Source organism: Ascaphus truei, chromosome 5 (genome assembly GCF_040206685.1).
Source record: "Ascaphus truei isolate aAscTru1 chromosome 5, aAscTru1.hap1, whole genome shotgun sequence".
Lineage (NCBI taxonomy): Eukaryota > Metazoa > Chordata > Amphibia > Anura > Ascaphidae > Ascaphus > Ascaphus truei.
The window spans coordinates 79692698-79718331 of record NC_134487.1 but is presented as its reverse complement, the minus strand read 5'-3'; the positions used below and the strand labels follow the sequence as shown (position 1 = coordinate 79718331).

Here is a 25634-nt window from a genome sequence, read left to right as displayed (position 1 = left end):
TAATTCAGAATAACATACAGGGAATGTCTTGGCCTTTTAAATAGGTTTTTAATTACTGCAGAGAAGAAGTATACCTTTGTAAAACCAAGCCTGGTTCAATTAGATTTACTCCCGTGGCAAAGTGCCACCTAGTTAATGTGGCCAGACAACAAATGAAACTTAGACAGTTTGGACTAAAATGTTTTAGACTGAGCGCAACAGAGGGTTTTGTGTGACCCAAGCCATGAAAACCGCAAACCATGTGAGGAAAGTCAGTTTTACACTGGTTAGCCATTTAGCTTCTGCTGCAGTGCTGATATTTTAACATGCTGGATTCTTAACTACACAGTAGGGTCCTGTGTGTTTTCACTTTTTGATTAACAGGATCTGCAGTGTGCATCAGCTTGGCTGGCACAGCAATCCCTGTGCCACCCACATTGGTGAACGTTCATACTATTAGATTAATCTAGGTGTCTGAATCATGTGTGGATTGTGTCCGTACTCATCAGGCCGCTGACCTACACTTAGTGTTTTCCTTATGTATGCTGCGCTGTGCTTTCCTTATGTATGCTGCGCTGTGCATTTCTATTCTTACTTTAAGTGCTGTGAGATGCTAAACAAACAAGTTGACATTCCTCTTTTTTTTTTTTTATATATATATTTTACAATTAAATGGTGTTTCTTGTATATTGGAGACATTAACAAGGCAAAGATAAGAACTTTCAACAAACAAGTTGAGACATGACTGGATGAAGGAAGGACTGTAGGACCTTGTAATGTCTGTGTATCTAAAGTGTCTCGTGACTGAACTATTGTTATGCTAGTTGGAGGTGACACTTCGCTTTACAATTGTAAGGATCAGCAAAATGAGCTGATAAACACTGTTATACTAGTGAGACATCCACCTGTCTGCAATCTAAATCACCTTTTTTCACAGATAACTCTACTCTGGAATTTCTATCCTATGTGCCATTTTATCTGCTTCACAGATTCCCCCCCACCCCCACCCCCAGTCTGTGCACATAACAATGCATCAATCTTTTGTATAGAGGTGATACTTGCTTCCAGGGAAGGAAGGGAACTTTTTGAAGGTAACAGATATGCAAATGCTGCCCTTCTCTCATGCAGTAAATGTATTTCCCGGAATAAGATGGCAGTAAGGTTGATATAAATCCCCCAAATCTGACATTGTTGAGCCCAATGAGAGTTTATAAATGACCAGTCTTGCTATGATCTAACAAAACCAGGCTATGTTATCAAATGTGACTTGTTCTCATTAATCGTGTAGCTGGTACAACTGTCTGAATACTAGTGCATATCACAATATCGTGCAATCATCTGCTATTTTTTTCTTTGTGCAATTATGATACCATGTAATTAACTCCCAAGTGCTATATCTGAAGTAGTTATTCCTGCTTGACACGGAGTAACAATGGTATCGTTTTATTTGTGAAGAACCAACATATTCTGCAGTGTTTTACAATGGGGCTCCGAGTTATGTATATTACAAAAACACGTTGCATACAATTGAAGACAAATCGATACAGAAAGTAATGAGGGCCCAGCTCTTGAGCTTACAATCTAGTTGGTATAGAAACTGTACATATAGATTGCATATAAATATTACACATTGTAATTGCAAGCATATTGATGTGCGACGGTGCTCTAATGTTCAACCCATATTTTTGTTGCCAAAAAGAAAGCCTGGGCTGGAATTAAAGTGAAGGGGTGCAGTTACCACTGGGTTTGCACATTATTACAATATGAAATCAATAACATGCATAACCATAAACAAGCACCCCACCCAAAAATTAGTTCCTGCCCTCCTGAAATTATAGTAGCCCTACATCATTTTTTATGTGTGCGCGTTGACACAAAAATAATACAAATACGACACTGGTGTCGCAATGTTCTATTGGCTGAGGGAGCGTGCCTCCACCCCGTGCTATCTGGAGAGCAGACATGTCTGCTGGGCACAAAGTTCTGTTAGTTGACTCGCCACTCCCAACATCCAGGGATGCCTGGATCAGCTCGGTAGGGAAGATGCAATTTAAAAATAAAATTGGAAGTAGCGTGGATTGATGTCTAAACGTGCCCGATCTTGTTTCTTTAATGAATTGCATAAGTAGCTTTAAACGTAGGCCTTCAAGTAATCTAAAAGTGCAAGATAATAAATGGTACTAATAAGAGTTGGTGGATTACAGATCTTTAGTAGTATTTGCCCGAGGCACCACCTATGTATATAGTTCATATATATGTTGCTGTGCTAAACTTTGCTTTTGATCCCAAACAACTGTAATACATTTTAGCCATTTTTGATGTTGTGATGGGCTACATATTTTTTTAATGCAGATGTGATATACAGGAACACAAAACCACGGCTTTCATGTGAGAACAAGAGTTTCAATTGTCTACCTTTAAAAAAAAAATGATAACTCTAATTTAATTCTCTTCATAAAGTAATTCTATAACCTGTTGCGGTGGTATTTTATTTGTAACGTCTTGCGGTAAGGTATGTTGACGGTCAGGCTAGGATGAGAGCTATGGCAAATCTCAAATTACTGTATATTGAGGAAGAAAGTGTCTGGTCATTAATAGAATACTTGGAATAGAATGAAAATCCAAGATGGAAGCTAACATGGGTCATTGACGTACAGGAAGTCTTTTCTGCCCCAGTTATTTGTAGTTAACTTCATCCCTTCACTGCTTTTACAATGGTTTGCTGGTCTCTGTATTAAAAGGATGTGTGTGTGTAATGCACTGTTGTGATGTCATTTACCACACACTATGCCCTGATATCGTCTTCAAAGCGCAAACTGCGTTATCGTGCCTGGCAGCGATATCTGCTATTGATTTAATGATGTGTATCGCCATTTGGGCTAGATGTCCCCAGGGCAATCGGTGTTGCTTCAACCTGCAATAAAATGGGGTTGTTGCTTTTTGTCTGTAATTGAAAACTGCATGCAACACTATTGTAAAGACTACCCCTTCAATAATATTGAAAGAGATTTTGGAGCAGTTGGTAATCTCATAAAACAGAACTTGAGATCTTTCAGTCTTCTGCAACAAAACCAGGTTGATAGTGGAAGGGAGTATACCTTGCTTCAGGTTAACGTGATCCGATACCAACAGTACTATGTTAATTCTCTTTCAGAAGCACTTAATCTTTTATCCTTTTCATGGTAGTTTATCCATTTACCTTCTAGGAGAGGACCACATCTAGACTTCATACTTTAGTGTGGGTAACTCTAAGGACGTTTACACTTTTTCTTGACAGCTCTGGTACACCATAGCCAATATTGATTTTATTAAAATAAATTCAATGTCAATTTAAATTCAATGATTTGCCTTTTCAGCTATTTTAGTTTTGGTGCTGTTTTTTCTTATTGGTGTTTAGCCTAGTCTGCTGTATCATCTGTGCTGATGTTGATTCTCAGCAACTCTTGATTGACCCAAGATCTATCTTCATACAACTCCCATCATCCTCTAGCTTGCGGATCTAGTTCATCTTGCATTGGCAGATACAAGTAGTTTGCCAGTTAGTAAGGCCATTGTTAGAACTACAGGTGCATCATTGGTAATTATGCCAGTTTGGCATTATTATTGGTTATGTCCATGATTAATAGTGGAATAGAAGCATCATTATGACGGTGGCTATCCAAACATATGTATTAAGTTGTAATCCTTTTTAAATGGATAGTATAGGCCAGTAATTGGGAGAGGGTGAGATTTGTTACTTTTTAAAAATGGCACGACTATGCAAGTACTACTTTTTGCTGTTGATGTATTTGCCCAAATTAGTGACCAATTACACGTATTTAGTAAAAATAAAAGTGTACTGTTTAAGTAAAACATTAGTTTCCCCTGATGAGTCTTCTATTGAAGGCTCTAGTCTGATTTACATATTCAACAACAAGAAGATTCAAAAGCGCCTCTCCGCCTTGCAGTAAAGCTAGTGTTTCTGCCTTCTCCTGCTGTGAAGAAGCATGTGATTATGGGCTGCTAGGCCTTTGTTGTCTTTGAATATTGTATAAGTTACCTGACGTATGAATACATCCTGCAGTGTTGTGTGCACTGATACATTTGGAATACAGAACAGCTGTTCTGTAACGGTTACTTCTGTTGATCATCTCCCACAGCCGGGCATTATTCTTGGACAATGTTCCTCAAAAGGAGAAATAAATGTCCATCTTTGATTATATATATATATATATATATATATATTTTTTTTTCCCTTTGCGACATGTTGGAAATAGGAGGATGTTTCTGCGTTGGATCACTTTTCCCCAGACAGATGGTAACCAACATATCTGTTTAACCACAACCCAGACAATGTCCATGTCATTGTAATAAATACTAAAGGATACCTCCCAGCAAGACTGCCTCAGATCTGAAATATGTAGTTAGCAATGCAAAATAAAGACTGCTTCAATGGTGACTCATTCAGTCCACATCAAGAACAGACTTCTATCAAATTAATTCTAGCAGCGGTGTCAAATTAGAGGGAAGAACCACTAAGCCAGGGGTGGCCAACTCCAGTCAAGCGCCACTAACAGGCCAGGCTTTCAGGAGATCCCTGTTCTGCACAGGTGTACTCTAGGGTTAATTGTCCACTATCAGATCACTCCATTATAGCAGGAAATTGGGTAACTTATTTAGGATGCAGTATACACAGAGTAATATAATGTGCTGTGATTGGGGAGTGTGACTCCTTCTCGTACCCGCACATTCTGGCTAATATTCAGCCCTTACACCAGAGGTGGGCAACTCCAGTCCTCAAGGGCCACCAACAGGTCAGTTTTATGATATCCCTGCTTCAGCACAGGTGACTGTCATTGAGCCACCTGTGCTGAAGCAGGGATAGCCTGAAAACCTGACCTGTTGGTGGCCTTTGAGATCTGGAGTTGACCACCCCTGCACTAAGCAGTCACGTGGTAGCATCGTTTTTTCAGGTATAGTTTTTATGCTATTCCCAGACTTTGGAAGTGCTACATAGCACAGATATTCATATTTTTGTAGCCTTGAAGACCGTATATTTGGTTTGATGAACCACTTGCAACTATATTCCAGTTGAGACTTCAGCGTGTGATTTATAATACAATCAGTTGGTGCATGGCACTAGTGAGTATCTACATTTTCACATCCACGCTACTTTGTGACTTTAGTTTTGTAAATAAAAAATCTCTTTAACGTAAACATGGTTTATTTTAGAAAGCTGTGTTTTGTTTTTTTAAGCCACTTGAACCACTGAATACAAAAGTGGGATAAGTGCACAAAACCCGAATTTAAACATTGGAAATCTGGAAAACCTGTTTGAAAAGTCCCCTGTAAGAATATCTCATTAGGTATGATCTAATTTATTATATTCTTTTCTATATACACTAATATTATAGCCACTTTATAGATATGTAATTTACTTTGTTTCTGAGAGATTACTGAGGAAGGAACTTGCAGGTGTGTAGTGTTGGTAATGGTGTATTACTGCAGATCCGCACACTCCCTCGTCTTGTGAAATGTGACTGTCCGCTCTTGTAAACGGTATTCAGGTGCAAGGCAGTCCAGCACAAAGGATGCATCATAACACCCTAGATAAGCAGCAGGTGTGAAGCATTGTTAAATGGCCTCCTGTTTATTTGGACAGAAGGCATTGTGTATATTTACCTCCCATACTACAAATGGTACAAATAAAGATCCTCATCTGTTTCCATTGCTAGGTATCACCATATCACCTTTGACGGCGTGACCTGCTTTGCTGTCTCATAGATTGCTATATAAAACATTGCAGGCTCCTCTGGTAGGAAATGTCTTGCAATAAAAGAATGATAATGCTTAACTATTAAACATGATTTCAATTTTTGTAAATGCCATGAAGGCTACAAGCACATCTTATATTTTCATATATTTCTCCTATCGGCCGCTACACCAACAAACCGCAAAGCAATTCTTTTGAATGGCTTTTAAACTGATGTCATCACACACTGGTGTCTGCCATGTATCTAGAAGAGTAAGTTCTAAAAACGTAATCACTGCTAACTCATGTTCTGAGGAATATTCTAGTTATGCAGCAGGAAGACCATTGTATTCACAGCCCTGTGCAAAGTGTAATATATGAGAAAGTAATAGCTACTTGGCAATTGATCTTCTAATATGTAAAGCACAGTGATTGTGATGCGTTTTGGCAGCTATAAAGCAGCAGGCTTTGGCAGCTCATGCTAGTATATTGCTTCTGCTACATATGTAAAAACGCAAAGTACAATGGCTCTTGCATGTTTTTGTAAACCAGTAACTTTGTATCTAATAAGTTTATTGCATTGAAAACACAATTACTGGGGTTTCCCGGTAACTATGCTGATTCAGATAGGTCTACATCAAGGGGACAGATTGGACCACAATTCTGGAGGTCAGAAAGATGAGCAGATTCAGAAGCCCTGAATCTATTTGACATGTACCAATGTACGGGTTTTGAAGGTGCGTCTGAGATTCCAGCAGTTATGCAGTACACTAGATCTAATTTGGTACCTACTCACCAACCTATCTAAAAGTGCCAGTGTTGCTTTTAAAGCTGCAGTTCAGGCAATATCCTGCATGTGTGTTTTTTTTTAATAAATCAGTTCTGTAGTAAGAAAAAATACAGTTGGCATTTTCTGTTTTAAAAAAAAAAAGAACTTTGAAAGACCAATTTTCTTGTATTCTATTTTAACAAGCATGCTTGTTCCTATAGCAACGATTTACATTCCCCATATTTAAAGATGTCGCCAAACTTTGCCAATCAATAGACGGAGAACAAATTGGCCGGCAGCTATGCAGTTTTTTAGGCAAGTAGAGATTGCCCACATGAAACTATTGAAGTTAAAAAAAAAAAATCAAAAAAACGGGGAGTTTGAACTGCAGCTTTAACTCCTAGAGTACCAACAAGGATGTAGCATACTACCACATTGTAAGTGCTCAGGGCAGTAGCCTACAATTTATAGTAGGCCTTCAAGCATTGAGTAACATGCATGACATCAATGTGCTTGAAAGCACATTTACGTTTAGGTAGTTGGTGTATAAATGTACGTATGACTAGGAGAACCTCCATTTCTGATGAGGTATACTTCCTGGCAAATAACAGGCAGTAGGAGTGTTTGTACATAGACTTTTTATAGCACCTCCCAGGTTTTTTCACTGCTCATTTCTATACTGTTAATCAAATAGAAGATATTCAACGTGGTGTGAACCAGGACTACTTTGCCACCAAATATACTAATTAAGCTGTCCTATCCACAAGTACATCTTTGAGAAGGTATGTGGTAAATATTCATTTTTTTTTCTTTGTTCACTAAGGATGTTTGGAGATGACTCGTCCCAGAATCCTTGTTGTTTAAATTGCAGCTGTTCCTTGAATGTATTGCAGATCATTGATTAGATAGTGAACACAGAGAATCAAATGTGCTAATACAAACTAAGTGATAGACCAATTTATTTGCGCAGTGATAACATTTGTGACACTTTCCAAGACTTCCTCTTCTTCCTCTCTACCCCCCCCCCCTCTTTATATTTTTTTTTAATTTAAATGACAAACATTTAGGCTTTAACATTCTGCACACACTTCCACCATAAATTCACTGTTTTGCCAATAATGATCTCGTCTCCAGCAAAACCCATATTTCGGGCTCTGACCTGTTCCCTGGTCCGTTATTCTTGTAATAAGCTGGGGAAGGATGTTTTTGTTTTATTTTTTTGCAAAATGCATTGGGGATTAGGGTTACCTGACTGCTCTTAAACTGTCCACAAGGGAAGGACTACCTATGCTGCTAGTGTCCCAGGCTCCATTTGGGTGTGGAGAGGGTTTAGAAGCCAGGCACATGGCTGCTTCATTGGCAGTCTGGAACACAGGATTTCCCTCCTAGAGCCTCCACCATGTGGAGCCAGCATTCCCGGAGAGGCCGACTTTGAGGGGGGTGAGGGAAGGTGAAGTTGTCAGGCTGTTTGTCACTTCTGCTCATGTGGGATGCCAGGGGAGTGTGCAGGCAGGACAGTCGGGTATTTAAAAGGTGCCCCTTGTTGCAGTATGATTTTTATTTTTTTTCACACTGTATGTACGGTTTTGTTAAATGTATGCAAAATGTAACTAGCAGTATTTGCCTCTGAAACAACACCTTTCCAAACAGCTTTCCCCTTCAACTCTAGCAGCCTGCCTGCACCCCAGTGGTAGCTTTTACTCTTGGTGACAAGTAAAATTCCCAGTAGGTACATTGGCATTTTTGCTCTTAAATATGTCTGTCTGCTTCAGGGGAAAAGATTTCAGCAGCTGGATTCTCGGGCTGCTAAAACCTAGAGGATGTTGGCAGAACACACAGTCCCACTTTTCATCGACCAATGTTTCGGGAGACCAATGTAAAAGCGGACTTCTTAAGCAGGCAAGCAGTTCTACCAGGATAATGGGAGTTGTCCACAGGTATTCATGGATATAATACGTAGATGGGGCCTTCCACCAATAGACCTGATGCCACCCAGAGCAAACACAAAATGGTTGCTCACTTGGCTCCAGATGGCAAGAGCCCGAAGCTACAGTTTGGGACGCAATATCGGTCATATTGACATTCCCTCCATGTTTCCTCCCATTCAGTTACTCCAGATGGCGGTGACCAAAATCCAGAGACCAGGCAAATGCAATACCAATAGTTCCGCATTGGCTCAGACGGGCATGTTTCGCAGACCTAATAAACCTTTCCATTGACACTCCACGGAGGCTTCCTCCACTTCTTGCCCTGCTGACCCAAGGACAGATTCTCCATCCCAATCCTTGTTTCCTTCAATTGATGGCATGGAGGTTGATCTTTGAGAGCAATGGGTTTTTCATACCAGATGATTTTCATACCTTGCTTCACTCCAGGAAGCAATTCACTAACTATTACAGGAATATGGAACATATTCTTAAAGTGGTGTCCACAATTGGGATATAACTCCACTCAAGACAACAACTCTACAAGACTGTTTCTACAACTAGGATTTAAAAAAAGGCTCAAGCCTGTTTCATGGAAGGTATGTGTCCTTCTTAGTAGGCAAATTGTTCTCAATCCTGTGGTCGCCAGATTCATCAGGGAAACCTCTAAATCAAACCATGGATAAAGGATCCATACCCTCATGGGATCTGAATCTGCTCTTGGAGGCTTTCTCTAGAGCAGCTTTAGAACATTTGAGTCACCAATCCTTAAACACTCGTCATCAAGACGACAGTATTTCTCAAAGCCGTTGCTGCAGCATGCAGAGTTGGGGAATTATATTTCCAAATTAATCAGGGTAAACTTGTAATGCAAATGGTTCCTCATTTTACATGCTAAGGTGGTATCAGTCTATTAATCTGGATATTGTGGTGCCTTCTTTTTGCCCAAGCCCTTATAATGAAAAGGAGAGAATATTACATCATCTGTATCTAGTTGGAGCATTGACAGCCTATATCCAGAACAAAGCCGAGTTTGAGGAAGCCTCAAGGTTGGTTGTTTCCAAGGCCTCAGTTGCATTTATTTTAAGGTGGATCACAATGGGCAAAGTACCACCACAGATTATTGGGGGTCATTCAACAAGGGCTATAGGAACTTCTTCTTGGGTGGAGAAATCTGAGATCTCTGCATAAGATATCTGTAAGGTAGCAACGTTATGCTTAGAGGAGGTATGCAATGAGGACCATAAGTTAGATCTCCAGGCCTCGGGCCGATGCGAGCAAAGTTTTACAAGCTGTAATTCCGTTGGCTATGAAGGAGATACCCTCCCAATCTATTTAACTGATTTAGAACATTCGCCAGCTGTTGACTGCCATAGAGGATGCTGACGAGAATAGGATATTGATTCATTTGTGCTTTTTTAGGTGCTTGAATGACTGTTAAGTGACCAGGGAACAGGCCATGCCTCCTTTTATACCTGCGTCAAACTCCAGTCCTACCCCAGCTTGGAGTTGTATCCCAGCTGTTTTTAACTGCCATAGAGGACTTGAAGAAATCAAAATATTGGTAGGTAAAGGTCCCCGTCCCCCCACAATAGGTTAATGGTCTAGCACACTTTAAAGGGAATCACAATTTACCATTAATCTGCACTTCTCCACAACCGGTACAAGTAAAATAAATTTACAGCCATGTCGGACTATTTGATATAAACCGTATCACAATTATACTAAAAATATTAGCTATTTTGTGAAAGGAAGCAGAGTCCTTGTCATCTGCAATTGTGTATAAAACCAGTAACAAAATAACATTTGATTATTGGGTGTTACAGGGTTAGTTTTCAACCTTTCAACCTTCAAAGGAAAGGTATACAGGGATATACCAAATAAGTAAACCTGGGAAGAATGTTGATCCAGGGATTAATCCGATTTGCCAATTCTTGGAGTCAGGAAGGAATTTATTTTTCCCCTTATGAGATATCATTGGATGATATGACACTTGGGTTTTTGTTTGCCTTCCTCTGGATCAATATACTGTAAGTACAGATATAGGATAAAGTATCTATCGTCTAAATTTAGCATGGGTTGAACTTGATGGACACTTTTTTTTTTTTAATTCTTATTTTTTTTCCCCCAACCTCATCTATGTAACCGTGGCCTTTGTGTGACTTTAGCCATACATGTATTTTCTTGTGATCTCACGACTATACCATATGATTATATAGACATTACTACTTACTGTATGCAGATTCAGAACAGTCAAATTGTGTAATGGCTGGTAGGAGTCCGTATAGGAAGTTAGAAGGCCCGTGCAATGTGCTTTATACTGCAGCATGTTAATATTTAGAGGGGATCCCAAACACAAACTGCTAGGAAGACTGACTAACCTCTGGTCAGAAGCACGCTCACAAATAGAGCTGCCTAAGGCCAAATCCCCGGTGGTGCTGCTGCACCCGCGGCTGGTGAACTGGCGGCGCATGCACAGCTTAAAACCGCAGTCTGTGCTGGAGCTGCAGGGGGAAAGACATCACCCGGCTGGTTCACTCTCATTGGCAGAACTGTCGGCGGGGGGAGGGTGGGGGGGGGGGTGAGGGTGGCCAGCGGCCAGCGCTCCGTCTCCAGTTCTGAATACAATTTCCTAGTATTCAGAAAATCTTGTTGTGCATCACGGTGGCAAATTGCACGAAAGGGTAGCTAGTGGGTCCAGCCCCATTGAGGGGCGGTACTTGTTCCTGAAGCACGCACCATAGCGCGCTCTGCTGTAGGCACCGGGGACCTAGCCTAACTAACATTCCATGAGCAGACCCAGTGCTGCTGTGACACTCTGGAACTGGTGAGCAGAGTTGCACAATTAGGGAGCTGGCAAGAATATTGAGGTTTTTTTTTTTTTTAATCGTTGTATATTAATTTTAAATTCTATTAATTTCAAAGCGCTACTCTGGTGAGAGTGTCTGTAGTAATCTGTATCTGCATAAGGAGGCTCAACCTTCTAATTTGCTTTAACTGCTTTGTATATGTGCATGTTAAACGAAGACTATGAAGTTGAATATATTCTGGAAATGACATGTTCATTCCTCTTGTAGACTATGGGGTAGATTTATCGAGCCTCGAAGCGGGATATTCGCTCTAATCTGGCATTAACTGCCATTGCAAGTCAGTTACTGACTGCTTGGGGTGCAATAGTCCACATTGTGACTTGATAATCCCAACCTATGGGTGCAACAGCATGCAATTACTCAAGGGCCCAGGAACCGCTTTGTACAATACGTTGCCATTTTCTTGGTACATTCCTCAATTTCGACATTGAGTCTTTCTTTTCTCAAGGTGCTTAAAGGGAGAAATCGCTAATCTACGGCAGAGGTGCGCAAAGCTCCTTCTTTTTAAATTTATTTAATTTTTACTGCGCTCCCCCTGTGTCCCGGTCCCTGCGCTCACGCTCCCCCTCTCAGGTGGCCCGGCATCAAATATGCAGAGGGTTACGTGATGTGACCCCGCAGCGTCGTTTGATGCGCGTTGTCATGGCGATGTGACCAGAAGCCGACTGAATCCCGGTAAATTGAGGTTGCAGAGGCCTCGTGCGGTCCCCGGCATTTACTTTAAATGTCTCGGAGAAGAGTGCGGGACCTCTAACCGCTCAAGCCCCCCTAGAAAAATCCCATGCCCCCCAGTTTGCGCACACCTGATCTAAGGCAACAAAATTAGTTCAATCATGTTGCATTGAAAAGAACAGTGGTGGGGAAAATGAGATGGAAACAGTGCAGTGTGAGGGAAAATAAATGAATCGCATGGAAAGGGCGTTCTCGGGGTGCAGTTAGATAATACCGCTTGGGTATTATAAGGTTAAAATGCTGGAAGCTTTAGCCATTTTAGCTAGTGAGTAATACAAAACAGTTGAGGGCTAGTTTTTGGCTCATGCGTATACTGAGTAAAGTGTTCACCGTTGACAATCACAATGGCCTTCAGACAGTATGGAGTCGTCTTGGCACCCTGTAGATTAGTCTTTATTAATTAGACCTACTCCTAATGGGAACTCATTAACTGCCAGTAGGATGATCCCATTTGATAAACAGACTATTACCAAAACGCTGTTAATACTTTAACACATCTTGTTGCGATTTAATGGCACGAGAATAGAAGCATCCCACACATGATTACATTTGCAAATATACCTCTACATATATGGTCCAGAAATTTAACTTTTGCACCACATATTTATTGATGCGTTCTGTCTTGTGCTATAGAGCAGGGGTGCTCAACTCTAGTCCTCAAGCCCCCCCATCCCTAATAGGTCAGGTTTTCAGGATATCCCAGCTTCAGCAAAGGGGCTCAGGCTTTGACTGTGCCTCTGATTGAGCCACCTGTGCTGAAAGTGGGATATCCTAAAGACATGGCCTGGGGGTGACTTGAAAACTGGAGTTGAGCACCCAGTATAATACATTATGCATGTTCTAGTTGGATGAAGTAGCAACAAAAGTAAATGCCTAGTGTAAGGGTAATGCTTCAGGAGCAAACTGCTTTCTGGTCTCTTCAAAGCAAATTGCCTGACCTTGGAGCAATTGTTTTTTGTGAGGTGGTTACACCTTAAAATGTAGAGTAAGAACAGGCAACTACAATCTCCCTCCTGCTTACACGTTTGCTGTCTGCCAAGGAATAAACAGTAGTCACTAGCAAAGGATAGAGAAATATCAAAACTAGCCTAAAAATGAGCATTCAAGGTGTATGTAGGCACTTTGAGACCTTGCCTCACACACCATTCCCTCTTACATTTGCTTGAAGAACAATGTATCTTCACTTACCTGTTCCTGGGAGAGAGAGATCGTCTGCTGTTTCATAGTTTACTTTGGAGAACTATTTACAGTGACTTGTTTGAGCACTTTACATCCATGATTACAATAGTGCTCATTGTTTAGATTTGTGTGCTTGGACACGTGCAGAAAAACATCCCCTCTCATTGACCTGAAGCGATAACTGATACACCATGGTTGGTTATACACTGATCTTTATTAATGTAGCACATGGCCTAGTCTAGGATGTAGATTTTGTCTAATGAAAACCATAGATTCTCAACAAGGCTGTTGTGACTCAGTCTGCTACGGAGGAAATATTTTAGATTTAGCGAGGGGATAAAAAAGAAAAACCACTGAAGTGATCTAATTTTGCAAGTTTTAGGTAACACATCAAAAATGCAAGAAATTCGTTTTATTTAAAAAAAAAAAGTCTAGTCCTCCTTTCCCTAGAATAGGACTGAAAATAAGGTACACATTTTTATTTTATTTCCCCATTTCTCTTATAAATAATATCCTATATTCCTTAAACTGTTCTCAAGCTAAGCTCATAGGGTTTTCCCAATTTAGGTAGTGAATTGTGAACCAATTCATATGTTAATGACTTTCTACATCACTGGTAATTTAACTTCTCCTGACACAATAGAACCCACTTGTACTTATTGACATCTTTGTTATGGGCACATTTGAGATCTGCCTTTTTGCCACCCCCTTTGCACATAGACCAGACAGAGGAAGTTTACATAGACATTTTGAAGCATTTGGTTTGCAGAGGTATGAGGAGCCGTGGCAGACTTTATTTAAAGGGCACCTTGAGAACTTTGAATATTGTTTTTAAACTATTATCATTTTGCACTTTATATTTTTTCGCATACATGTGATTGACAGACTTGTAGGAAGATAGGACACTGATAACTGAAGGAATTAACAGGGATTAGATCAGCAAAACAATCTATAGCCTGGGAGTTGAAAAACACAAAGGGGAATATTTGTAGAACAAATAACATAAATTGTTACATTAAATAAAAATTCAATCAACTTCAAAGTGATTTTTTTTGCTTGTGTAGGAAATTCAATCCTTGAGGAAGATAATCAATGCTTTTGAAGAATTTAACAAATGTTGGCAACTGTTTTGACAAAAAACAAAATTTTTATATTTTCAACTGTTAAATCCAACATTTGTTGCCACAATTTTATGTACTCCCTGTGTAGTGTTGGATTCGGTTTCCACATTGTCCATCAGGAATGTTTTGCTCACATGGTTGTTTATGTAGAGAGCCTCCTGGTGTGTTTTGAAGAGTAGTCAATGGAGGGTTTCTCTCTGCTTTGGATGCACAGGGGTAGTGAACAAAGTTCATATGCATGGACTAGAGGTAGAGGAAATTGGGAGTGCTGTTGGCCATCTGAGTTCACTGGTGTTGGAATTCTGTGTAAGCAAAGCATGAATGGGGGGGCTGGGCCTGTGACAGTATGAATAAGCAGAGGGTTGTCTCCTAAGTACAGGTAGGGAGGTCTGCAGTGCTCACTTTGAAACTACGATGCAAACAAACAGGGTGAGTGCCTGGTAGATTGAGACACTTCCAGGAATGTTCATAGCTGAGCAGTAAATATATGCTGCCCCAGTACATCAGTGTTTTAGTAAAGCACTTCTGCAAGAAGGTAAGGACACGGTGTACAATAAATTGCTATGCAAAATAATTGTGTGAACTATTTAACAGAAATACTTGCCTTTGTCTGTTTTTAATGTATTGTTTTGCATTTACTGCATATCTGTACTTGTTGCTATATTCATTTAAGCAACCACCTTTGTGTTGGTCATATTGTTAGCCTGTTTTATTTTATAGGGCATAAATTGTGTAATTTTTGTTTTCCTCTGCTTCCTAATGGAATATCAACAGAAATGTCGGTGTTGTGTACAAAGAAAATGCAGTTCCATCATTTATTCTGCTTTTGGTGCATCTTTGTGAAGTTGCCTTGCCTTAATTAGAATTGCTTGCAGTTCACTGCAGACACTTAATCTCCTGGCTTTCTATGAGTGAGGTTAATTGGATATTGATGCCTGAGCTACAGTGCAGTAAATGGAGGGTCAGGTCTGCCTGAGTTGCTCATAGTGTGTGCTCTGTTCTATCTGACATACAAGATTGCCTCAAATGTGATCCCTTTTCTTGAACAAACTTGGCATTAGTACATTGCATGTGCACTTTTGTTGTCCATTTGGCCCTGGAACACACAAGGCCTGTCTGATATGCAGGTGGACTGAATAAGATTACACATCTTGTATTGGTCTCTTCTATGATGTCATTTTTTTCAGTTATGTGATGTATCCACGATACTATTTTCAGTTGTAGCGTGTGTGTATTCCATGTTGGTATGATTTCTAAGAGGATTAACACTAGTGTTTTATTTTATTTTTTCCCTTACAAAATCGGTTGGTTTAATTCTGAACACTGTCGATGATGGAAAGTTAAGTGTTCTGAACAGCTTTTATATACACATTTTGGCTTTACCCAGGTAATCCATGTCGGTGTATAACTTTGCAAATGCAAGGCATTTTCTTTTCACAACTGCAATTGTGTGACTTCAGAAGTGTTTTTCACTTGAAACTTCTTCTTTTAAGGAAGTTCTGTAAGAATTGACAAAGGAGTGTTGTTCCGAATCCAACAGGTGACAGAGTGTAACCTGAGTGCATGTGTACATTGGAATACAGTCTGGCTGCAGTTTCCTTCAGTCGTTCTTTAAAATAGAAATGCAGAGAAATCAATAGACTTATCTGAGTACCCCTTTGTGAAAAATGAGCTCATTACAGGGGAGCTCTCTAAATTGTTGGCATAATGCTTGTCTAACTACAGCATACATTTTACATTTGGTCACAGAATGCAGCCAAATGAAACAACCTTGGATGATCTGTTTTGGCTGGATACATGGTTTTGTCATTATTACCTTCCTTTTTTGTTTTGAAATAGTTGAGATTACAATGCATTAAAAACTTGAAATCCTCTCTAGCAGTAGTAGGGGCACTTTGGTTAAACAAAATAAATAGCGCACAAACGTGTGTATCTCATTCTGACCACATTCCATTGTGGATTTCTATTTTGGGCTTATGGAACGACTCATCTTCTATTGAACTTCTTGTGATCTGCTGTATAATTCTTCCTCATTGTTGCATGATTGGATTTTCCCTCTGCTGAAGCAGAACATATTACTATAGTTTCGGGGAGTGGTGTTGTGTATAAAGCCCAAAAACTTGATTTAAAAAAAATATCTATCTCTCTCTCTAGTTGCAGCAATACAGTTCGTTATTTTACCATGTGCTGCCAAAACGTGTTGGGTGCAAACGACTTAAGTGAAAAAACTTCAAACCATTTCTTTATCTAGTTTTTCCCCTATACGTTCACTGCAAAAAAAAGATCTATTTATTCTTAAAGCATCACTACTACATCTCTCTTCCCGCCCCCCCCCCCCCCCTCCCTTTTTCCCCTCATCTTATTTGTATCTGTAAAGCCTGGGCAATGTATAATTCTACATTTTCACCTATGTTGGCAATAGTTTGGGGCTCCTCTTAGAGATTTATAACAATCCTGATTGTGTGGCGAAGGCTGCGTCCCCGCTAGCGCTGAGCAGGCTGCCCTTGCGGTGGTTACTTGCATATATAGATATATGTAAGTCTTTCCAGCGCGCACAACTACCCGCAATGCCGCCCCCACCCGCGCGTGTAAATGCAGGACACCCGGCGCTCATGCTTGGAGCGCTCCAAGCATGAGCGCACTCGGCGCCAGCGGGGACTCGGCCTAACATGGCTGTTTCAGCCCGTGTAACTCAGCAACTACAATGTATTCTTATATTACTAAAGTAACATTGACTATTGTTACATTTACAGCTCAAACGGCTGGGAATATTGGCAACAAATGTTCCCAAACAAAGTGTTGCAAATATCTTGCACTGCTTGAGAGGTGGGATAATGCCTGCTATAGAAATCAAATGAGGCTTTAAAACTGCTTTTTTTTTTTTTTTTTATTTTAAACCCATAAGATTTCACATGTTTTGACGCTTTAAAGCCATGGTAGCAATTTATTATTGATGCAAACTTCTGGTGTCATCCTATATTGCCCAATGAACAAGCGGCTTAACAAAGGTGTTAAAACAATTTTCCCAGAAAAGCGTTGAATAGCAGGAGAGGTCAGTGTTTTTTTGCTGGATTCTTACTCCTGACCAAAGAGCAGTCAACATTTAACTAAAGAATTTCCAGCTCACTGGGTTTGTTTGTAGATGAAGCTGATCTTTCAATTTGGACATAACTCAATCTGATCCTCCTGAAAATCTACCTTTTCAACTGGAAAAATATTTTGAGCTAGTCATGCTGTTAATATTACTGGCGTTTAAAAAAATAAATAAATAAAATGCAGCCACATATTTCACAAACCTGAATCGTATTCATAAGCTATGGACAGTTGCAATCTTTCCCCAAAAATAGACTGTTCTAGCAGACTTAGTTTTTACAGCTGCTGTGTTGGTTTTGTGCATGCTGGCTGCTTATGACATGAGCAGCAGTTTACCACTTCCTTTGAAGAATGCCTACAACTGTAAAAGCATTCACTTGTATGACTGCTTCAGCAGACTTTAACTCCTGTTGTGTCAGGTATATTTTTCACCAGATAATGTTTAGTCCACATGTTGGTACCTAGAAGAAAAAAAACAAAAATCCCCAACAATCATTTGGGTTATATATAATCAAAATAATCATTGTTATAACACTGGTCAGATCTGAAAATATTGTTGTGAAGAATAATCTGGCTCTCAATATTGCCAAATGTTTGGCTGTGATTTCTACATTGTTAGGCTGCAACGCAGTAATGTAAAAAAAAGTAGGGAAATTCATCCGTAGGCCACACACAGTAACTGTCTGAGACTTGGCCACAGATGTTAAACTTGGTAAAGCAAACACTGAATCCTTCTCTTTTGCTTATAGTTGAGGTTTCACCCTGAGCATCTCCCAATGTTCTTGCTGCCCAGTGATTGTAGAGTGCTGAGCTAATTCCTGCTGCCCTTGTGTAGGTTACACATTTTACAGGGAGCTGGATTGGTAAATTAAAAACTTTGGAATGAAATGGATGTTGTACTAGAAACCATAAAATGATACATCAGTAATGCATACATTGTGACTGGCGTGTCCTAATTATACTGCTAATATGACTAGTTCTGCATGACTCTCTTTATATGAAACCTTTTAAATACCATACAGATCTTTCAATCGGAAGGAGTTTTTCACCCTTTCAGACCACATTAATGGTTATATACTGGAAGATCCCACTGTATTTTTACTGAAGTATGATGGTCATTGTCGATTGTTAATGGCTATTTAAGTGAATAGCTGTATTCTTTAGTTAATAGAGCTCTCAATTTCTTGAATAGTGCTACTCCATTTTCTTCTTTATAAAGCACCAATATATTCCTCAGCTCAGTGAGGAAACTGTTGCCTAAACAGAGTGACATACAAAATAAGAGAAAATTAACACATACTGAACAAAAGCTATCAAAGTGGCTTCTCATTGTGAGACTCTGTGCCTCATGGGGGGTGGAGGGTGCTGGCCAGGGAGGTGATGGGTTTACTTAGACATGATCATTCAGGGAGCCATTCAAATTCTGGAAGTCTGCAGTGGTATGTTGGATGGCTTCTAGAGAGGGTGCAGCATGGGGGAAGTCTTGTAGGTGGGAGTGAGTTTAAGAGGAGATGGGTTATGGGCAGAACAGAAGGTGTGGGCAGCATTATTAAGGGCTTTGTATTTTATAAAATTTGAGAGGATATGAGAAGCCAAAGAGGGACTTACATTGTGGAGCAGCAGATGAAGAGCAGGGAATGTCGGCAGCATTTTTAATGGATTGGACAGTTGGATAAGGGGGGTTGCCATAGTAGAGACAGGACATGAGTGAATTTACATTTTGCTTGATGTCATATTCTTGAGAGAGATTTCATAGGTGAATGTGAGGAATCAAGAAGAGGGCAGTGTCTAATGGTCCCCCATGCAGCAGGCGTGGTATTGGTAAGATTGGGGAGTTTTTAATAGTGAGGTAGGATTTAGGTGGAGTGGAACAGGAGATATCTGGAGTTATGATTTTGACATGTCCCATTGCTACCTGAAGCTTAACATCTAGGGAGAGCTAGTGGATAAGCTTGTTGATGACAAGACTTTAGAGAAATGTATAGGCTAGAGGAGAGAAATGTTGGTGTCAGCAAAGGGATAATGGCCATATGAGTATCGGTCCACCAACAGGGGGTATAATGAGAAGAGGTCCAAGGACCGAGCCTTGTAGTACCCCAACAGAAGCTGCGAGAGGAGATACAAGAGAAGGAAACGTTGAAGGTGTGGTTAAATGGGTCTGAACCAGGAAAGATTTCACACAAATTGTTGAAATTTTGCTTTGTGGTTCTATACAAAAAATTCTTTTGCAACCTACATCTCGTTTTCTTCAGTCTTACACTAATAGCTATAAATTATATAAGTTAAGGTTTTAACGGATTCAATACCATTACCACTTGTGAACTCTTCAGCGTTCTTGCTAGAATGCCTTTCTATTGCATATACCAAATTTTATTACTGTAATAGTATATAAGCTCTTACTGAACCATTTACCACCACAGTGCAAAATACGATAAAAGTTTGAGGTTTTTTTTTTTTACCCATAAATGTAGTAATTTGAAATATGCTTCATTGCATCGTGAATGTGGTGTAGCTTTTATAAAAATGTATCTCAAACTTACAACTTGACCTGCAAGTGAGCAAGCGTGGAGACAACACAGCCATTATATATGCATCAGTGTCTAGTGTATGCAGATGCTAATGTTTTAGTCTGGTTAAACCATCATGTTTTACATGGATAAGACGTTCTTTGTAGCTACTTCTAAACCGACGAGCATTTCACAGTCGAGCTTTACTAACTGTGCCAAGGTAATGTCTACGCTGCAAGGTCCCCCAGAAATCTGATTCACTAACTTAAATAATTTTTTTTTTTTGTGCAGTATGGTCCTACAAGCTCTTGCTATTAGAAAGAAAAAGAAAAAACATTTAATTTTTTGCAAGTTTTTTTTTTTCTTTGTTAATTGACTTGTATGGAAACTTTTTATAGACCATGTTTATTAGTTGCAAAGGCTTGTCTGTTCTTGGCATCGTTTGACGGCCTGTCTCGCTCTACTTTTTTCGGTTGTCCTTTTTTATTTTGGTAACGTTTCATTGCTATGAAGTTCTGCGCGCTCAGTCCAGCTTTTTTGTGCCTTTCCATTTTTCTTCCTGATCATGTACTTTGTTAAATTATTTAGTAGTCGTAATAATGGCCACCGTGGTGTCCTCTCCCCACTCCCTAAAAGTGGCTTTTTTACTTTGCACTGATCACCACCACAACTTGGAAATCACTACTGCATCCTTCCATGAAGCATGAGCTGCTACACCCTTTCAGAGCAAGATCTATTCAATATGATCGATTTGTTGGCATGCTTTTTGAAATTGGGCCCTCAGGCCTACATTTATAGAGCTATATACAACGGGCTGTAGGTTTATTTGCAAGTGGAACTGCAACGTTTGGACAATGAAACTGGTGTTAATAGGGTACGAACAGTTGCTCGGTGGGAATAGTTGTTGCACCTGTTGAATATGAGCTTGTTTAACTCTTGGCACTGGAGGGGCAAGCAAAGTATTCTAGTATTTGATATGGGCGTCAAAAGGTCACAATCGCTCTAGACTAAAACCAAGGTTTTCTTTGCCAATGTCGTGTTGATATATGACTAACTTGCATATCTGTAAATATGCAAAGTAGAAAAGCTGCTGTATCAACTATGCATTTTTTATGAAATGCAAGTCGTTGGCATTATGTAGTTAACATTTTGCACTGGTAATAAAAATGTAAGTTATTTATTTTTTTAAATGTCATTTATTCTTCCAGAAAATGTCTATGGGGGCAAAGCCTCGTTTCTTCTGTTTTTTTGTTTTCCCTTAATTGGTTTCATTTTCCAACCATGAATTTTACTTTTTTTTTTGGTATTTAATTAACTTTCAGGGCCACTTAGGTCCCCTCATCAGAAGTGATATCTGGAGAACAGACCTTTTGTAGTTGTGCACAATGACCTCTGTTCATTTCCAGACTAGCCCTTGAAATTGTATCACAGTTCAATGTAACTAATAACCATGTTTAGTTGGATGCTTGGCATTATGCACACTACAATTTAATGATCATTAAAACCATGTCACTGTAAAGTGGTGGCCTAAATTTCAGATTTGTTTTTTAATCTTCACATCTTTTCCAGAACGATTGTTTGATGAACTGGCATAACCTGTGACTGTCTAGTACATGCCTTTGGAGATGGAGCAAAAAGTTAGTAAGCTCGCTTATGGCTGTCAGCGAAGCTCCACATCTGATGATGACTCTGGGTGTGCTATGGAGGAATACACTTGGGTTCCACCGGGTCTTCGTCCTGAACAGGTAGAGACAAAGAACAGCATCTTGCCAATTACCGTTCATGTTGTACACTTGGATTTATTTATTTTTGAAACTTTAATTACATTTGAGTCAAGTCGTTTGTCACTTTGGTATACATAGTTGGCATGGAGGAAACCAATATTACCCACATACTCTGCATTATTTGTCAAAGCATGAAGATAAAGGAAGGGACAGATGCCCTATTTTATATAATTATTGTGTGTATGTATATATATACCCTCCCCCCCCCCCCCCCGCATTAACGTACGCAATTGGACCGGAGCATGTATGTAAAGCGAAAATGTACTTAAAGTGAAGCATTACCTTTTTTTTCCACTTATCGATGCATGTACTGTTCGGCAATCGTCATATAAGTGCATAACTGATGTAAATAACGCATTTGTAACAGGCTCTATAGTCTCCCCGCTTGCGCACAGCTTCGGTACAGGTAGGGAGCTGGTATTGCTGTTCAGGACGTGCTGACAGGCGCATGCGTGAGATGCCGTTTGCCTATTGGGCAATTATGTCCTTACTCGTGAGTTTACTTAAAGTGAGTGTCCTTAAACCGGTGTGTGTGTGTGTGTGTGTGTGTGTGTGTGTGTGTGTGTGTGTGTGTGTGTGTGTGTGTGTGTGTGTGTGTGTGTGTGTGTGTGTGTGTTAATATAAATGCAAACAATTGATCCTAATTTTAAGATTCATGAAGAAAATTAGTTTGCCTGAGATGAGAAACTAAAACCAAAAATGTAGAAAATCTTGCACGAAGATCACCCAAGGGTAATGTTTTTCTAATATCTGAGAAGGTATTCCCTTTAAACACATTGTTTGGGTTTTATACCTTCATTATGGTGTGATCACACACTTGTCCATGCAAGAACATTAATTGTGTAGATATATGCTATTTTATCAGTTAATATTATTATTTTTTAAGTGTATATGTTAACAGGAAAAGTAAAAATGCACATGTTTTTAATGCATAGCTGTGGATGGGTTTAAACAGTAGGCACCGTTTGGAAAAAGCTCCTAGTTTAAAAATAAAGGTGGATCTGGCATAGCACTTGGCATCGGATCTGTAGATAAATTATACTTCAAAGAAAAAATCTGCATCTGGTTAAAACATGTTGGGATTTGACCCCTCCCATGAAGTTGACTCCGGGCCCTCCCGAAAAGGCTCAGATGGAAGTAATGAAAGCTGATTCTTGGGATGAACCCTACCAGCAGGAGATGACAAAGCAGCTTTTGTCTCACCAATGTGTAAAATGCACGAAGCAAATTAAACTTTGTTTATAGGGGCTGTTTTCTAGATAGCTTCACACGTTATGCAAGGCAATTGTAGATTGAAATGTTGGAATTTCAACAGACTTGTTGACTAGTCTTGGAGGAGGCACACATAATAGCAGCATTAAATGTGCATAATTTATGATGCCCCCTAATAGTCACTGCAAGTTACATTCCAAAAGAGCTATTCAGCAGCTGGGTGCAAACTGGCCATCAAGTTGGCTCATCTGGTGCTCGTTATCACATAAGCCCAAAAGCTGTCACATACCTAATGTAGCATTTATTGTCTTCCCATGACCATTTCTCTAGTTAAAGTGCTACAGTGTCTATTCACACCATGTGTGTCCAGGTGCATGCATGGCAAGTCAAAGTAATAGTTACTCCAACCCTAAAAGGGTTAATACAGCAGGTTGGCTGAAAGAAATGCACATGAAATAATGCAAAGTTGTGTTTTTTTGTCGTTTCTATCTTTTCCTCATTCTTTCAATTCATATGTAGGTTCAACTATACTTTGCTTGCCTGCCAGAGGAAAAGGTCCCTTATGTCAATAGCGTGGGTGAAAAGTATCGGATCAAACAGCTTCTGTATCAGCTCCCTCCCCATGATAATGAGGTAAATATAGCCGGAACGCTACTTTAATGCAGCATTCTGTGCTGCCCTGGGGTCTTTCTTTTATATAGCTTGCTGGCATACCTGCTTTATACACACACCTAGCAGATTGTCTTCACCTGACATGGTGGCGGGGTCATGGCTCGGCAGCCAATAGAAAGCTGCGGCATTTGTGGCTTTTCTGTCCGTGATCCTTCAGCCAAATATCTGGAGAACTTGGGTTGGGGGGTGGGGAAGAACCATGGAGGACTCCTCTGTTAAGGCAAGTTCAAACGCCAAAAATTTGTGGCAGATTTGCTTCTTTAACCATTAAAAATGTAGTTTTCTTTAGTGATTTAAAATGTTTCTCTGGTGCAACTCTAAGAATAGATGAATGGGTATGCTGTGTGACATAGGTCCTGTCACATTTCACTTTTGCTTAGTTTGTAAAGCTATAGAAGAGATGTTACATTCTAAAACAACTATTTAAAATAGTATGTAGGTGTTACCCGACTTGGGCTTTTCCACAGTAATATAGTACCACAAAGTACAAATTAGGTTGTTATTTGAATGTCATTTTGCATTTGGCTGAGCTGTTTTGGCCCGTTCTTTTGTTGGGATGTCTGTGCAACTATCTTAAGGGTTTCTGCACTTAAACTGTTATTACTGTGTTTGCAAGGTTGTTTAAATTCCTGAATTTATTGTGTAATAGGACAGATGTTTTGTGTTTTTTAAGATGGCAAACATGTTATATTTACTTATTTAGATTTCATTGTCTCGTTTTAAGACCGTGCAACATATTCTTCAATGTGTATTTATTCTGCTGTAGAATTTACCAGTAAAGTGTCAAAAAAGCTGTAAACCTACAAATGCTCAGGATTGACCTAAACTTCTTGTTTCCGAAGGTGCGATATTGCCAGTCATTAAGTGAAGAAGAGAAGAAGGAATTGCAAATGTTTAGCACTCAGCGCAAGAAAGAGGCACTGGGGAGAGGAAATATTAAACTGTTGTCAAGAGCGGTAATGCATGCTGTATGTGAACAGGTAGGCACAGTGTTGCATTCTCATTTGTAAATCTTTAATGCTTTTAGTGTATAAATCACAAGAACTAAAGGTATCAGATTTTGGGGGGGAATTACAATAGTGTGGGGTAATGTGTAAAGCTGACCTATTTACTTCTACATGCCTCTGATGCTGCTCTGGGTATGGCATTCATTTTACTCATGTATCTTCATCTGTGACTTGCCAAATATGTGTGGGGATCAAGATAAAGACCACCAGCAACTGTTTTGGGGGAGAGGACCAATGTATAAATGGCTGCTTCTTGCACCAATTGCTACATCCAAGTGTAATATGACCTCCTACTCTGAACCAATTTCATTTTGAACAGTGTGGTGAGAACGGTATAAAATAAACATTTCATCACATTGTTTGTGTGAATTTACAGATTGTGTTTAAAGACTAGGTTCTTCGTATCAGAAGTGAAGTCTAATTAATGCTCACCGACTCCCTGCAGAATGGAACGGACTAGTGTATGAGCACATACATACACACTTGTGTGAGAATAAATAATTTTCTGCTTGGGATAAATGTTTAAATTGTAGCCAGATGGCTAACTTTATGAAAACCACATTCCCATAATGAAACACAGCTTAAGTGGTTCTCTAAATATCTACTTAACATATATCAGCAATATTTTTCTTGGTTTATGGCAGAAGGTTTAGACTTTTCTCTTGGATTTCTAAATGGGTGTTTAAATTCCTTTGCTGGTTTTATGTCAAAAGTGGTATTTTTTCTTGTAATGTGAATGATAACAAATGTGCCAACAATCAATCAGCAACGTATAATGCAAGACTTGTTTAATGTAATTATTCTGTTTTTTCTAGTGTGGGGAGAAGATTAATGGAGGTGAAATTGCAATATTTGTTTCAAGAGCTGGTCCAGGAGTGTGCTGGCACCCATCATGCTTTGCATGTTCAACATGTAACGAGCTACTTGTTGACCTAATTTACTTTTACCAAGATGGAAAAATACAGTGTGGCAGACACCATGCAGAACTGCTTAAACCACGTTGCTCAGCCTGTGATGAGGTATTCAGCCCCTTTAACTTCTAACATAGTTCTT

The 25634-nt window shown here is 39.6% G+C and overlaps 1 protein-coding gene across 2 annotated transcripts in view; it reads left to right on the top strand.

The window, feature by feature from the left end:
* Positions 1-25634, top strand: part of PRICKLE1 (prickle planar cell polarity protein 1) — a 62127-nt gene that overhangs the window by 31906 nt on the left and 4587 nt on the right. For both annotated transcript variants that reach the window (XM_075600085.1, XM_075600086.1), the window contains 4 exons: positions 21476-21651; positions 23422-23535; positions 24417-24554; positions 25397-25600. In XM_075600085.1, the coding sequence (XP_075456200.1) occupies positions 21520-21651; positions 23422-23535; positions 24417-24554; positions 25397-25600 (588 nt within the window). In that variant the 5' untranslated portion in view covers positions 21476-21519. The remainder of the gene's footprint in view (positions 1-21475; positions 21652-23421; positions 23536-24416; positions 24555-25396; positions 25601-25634) is intronic.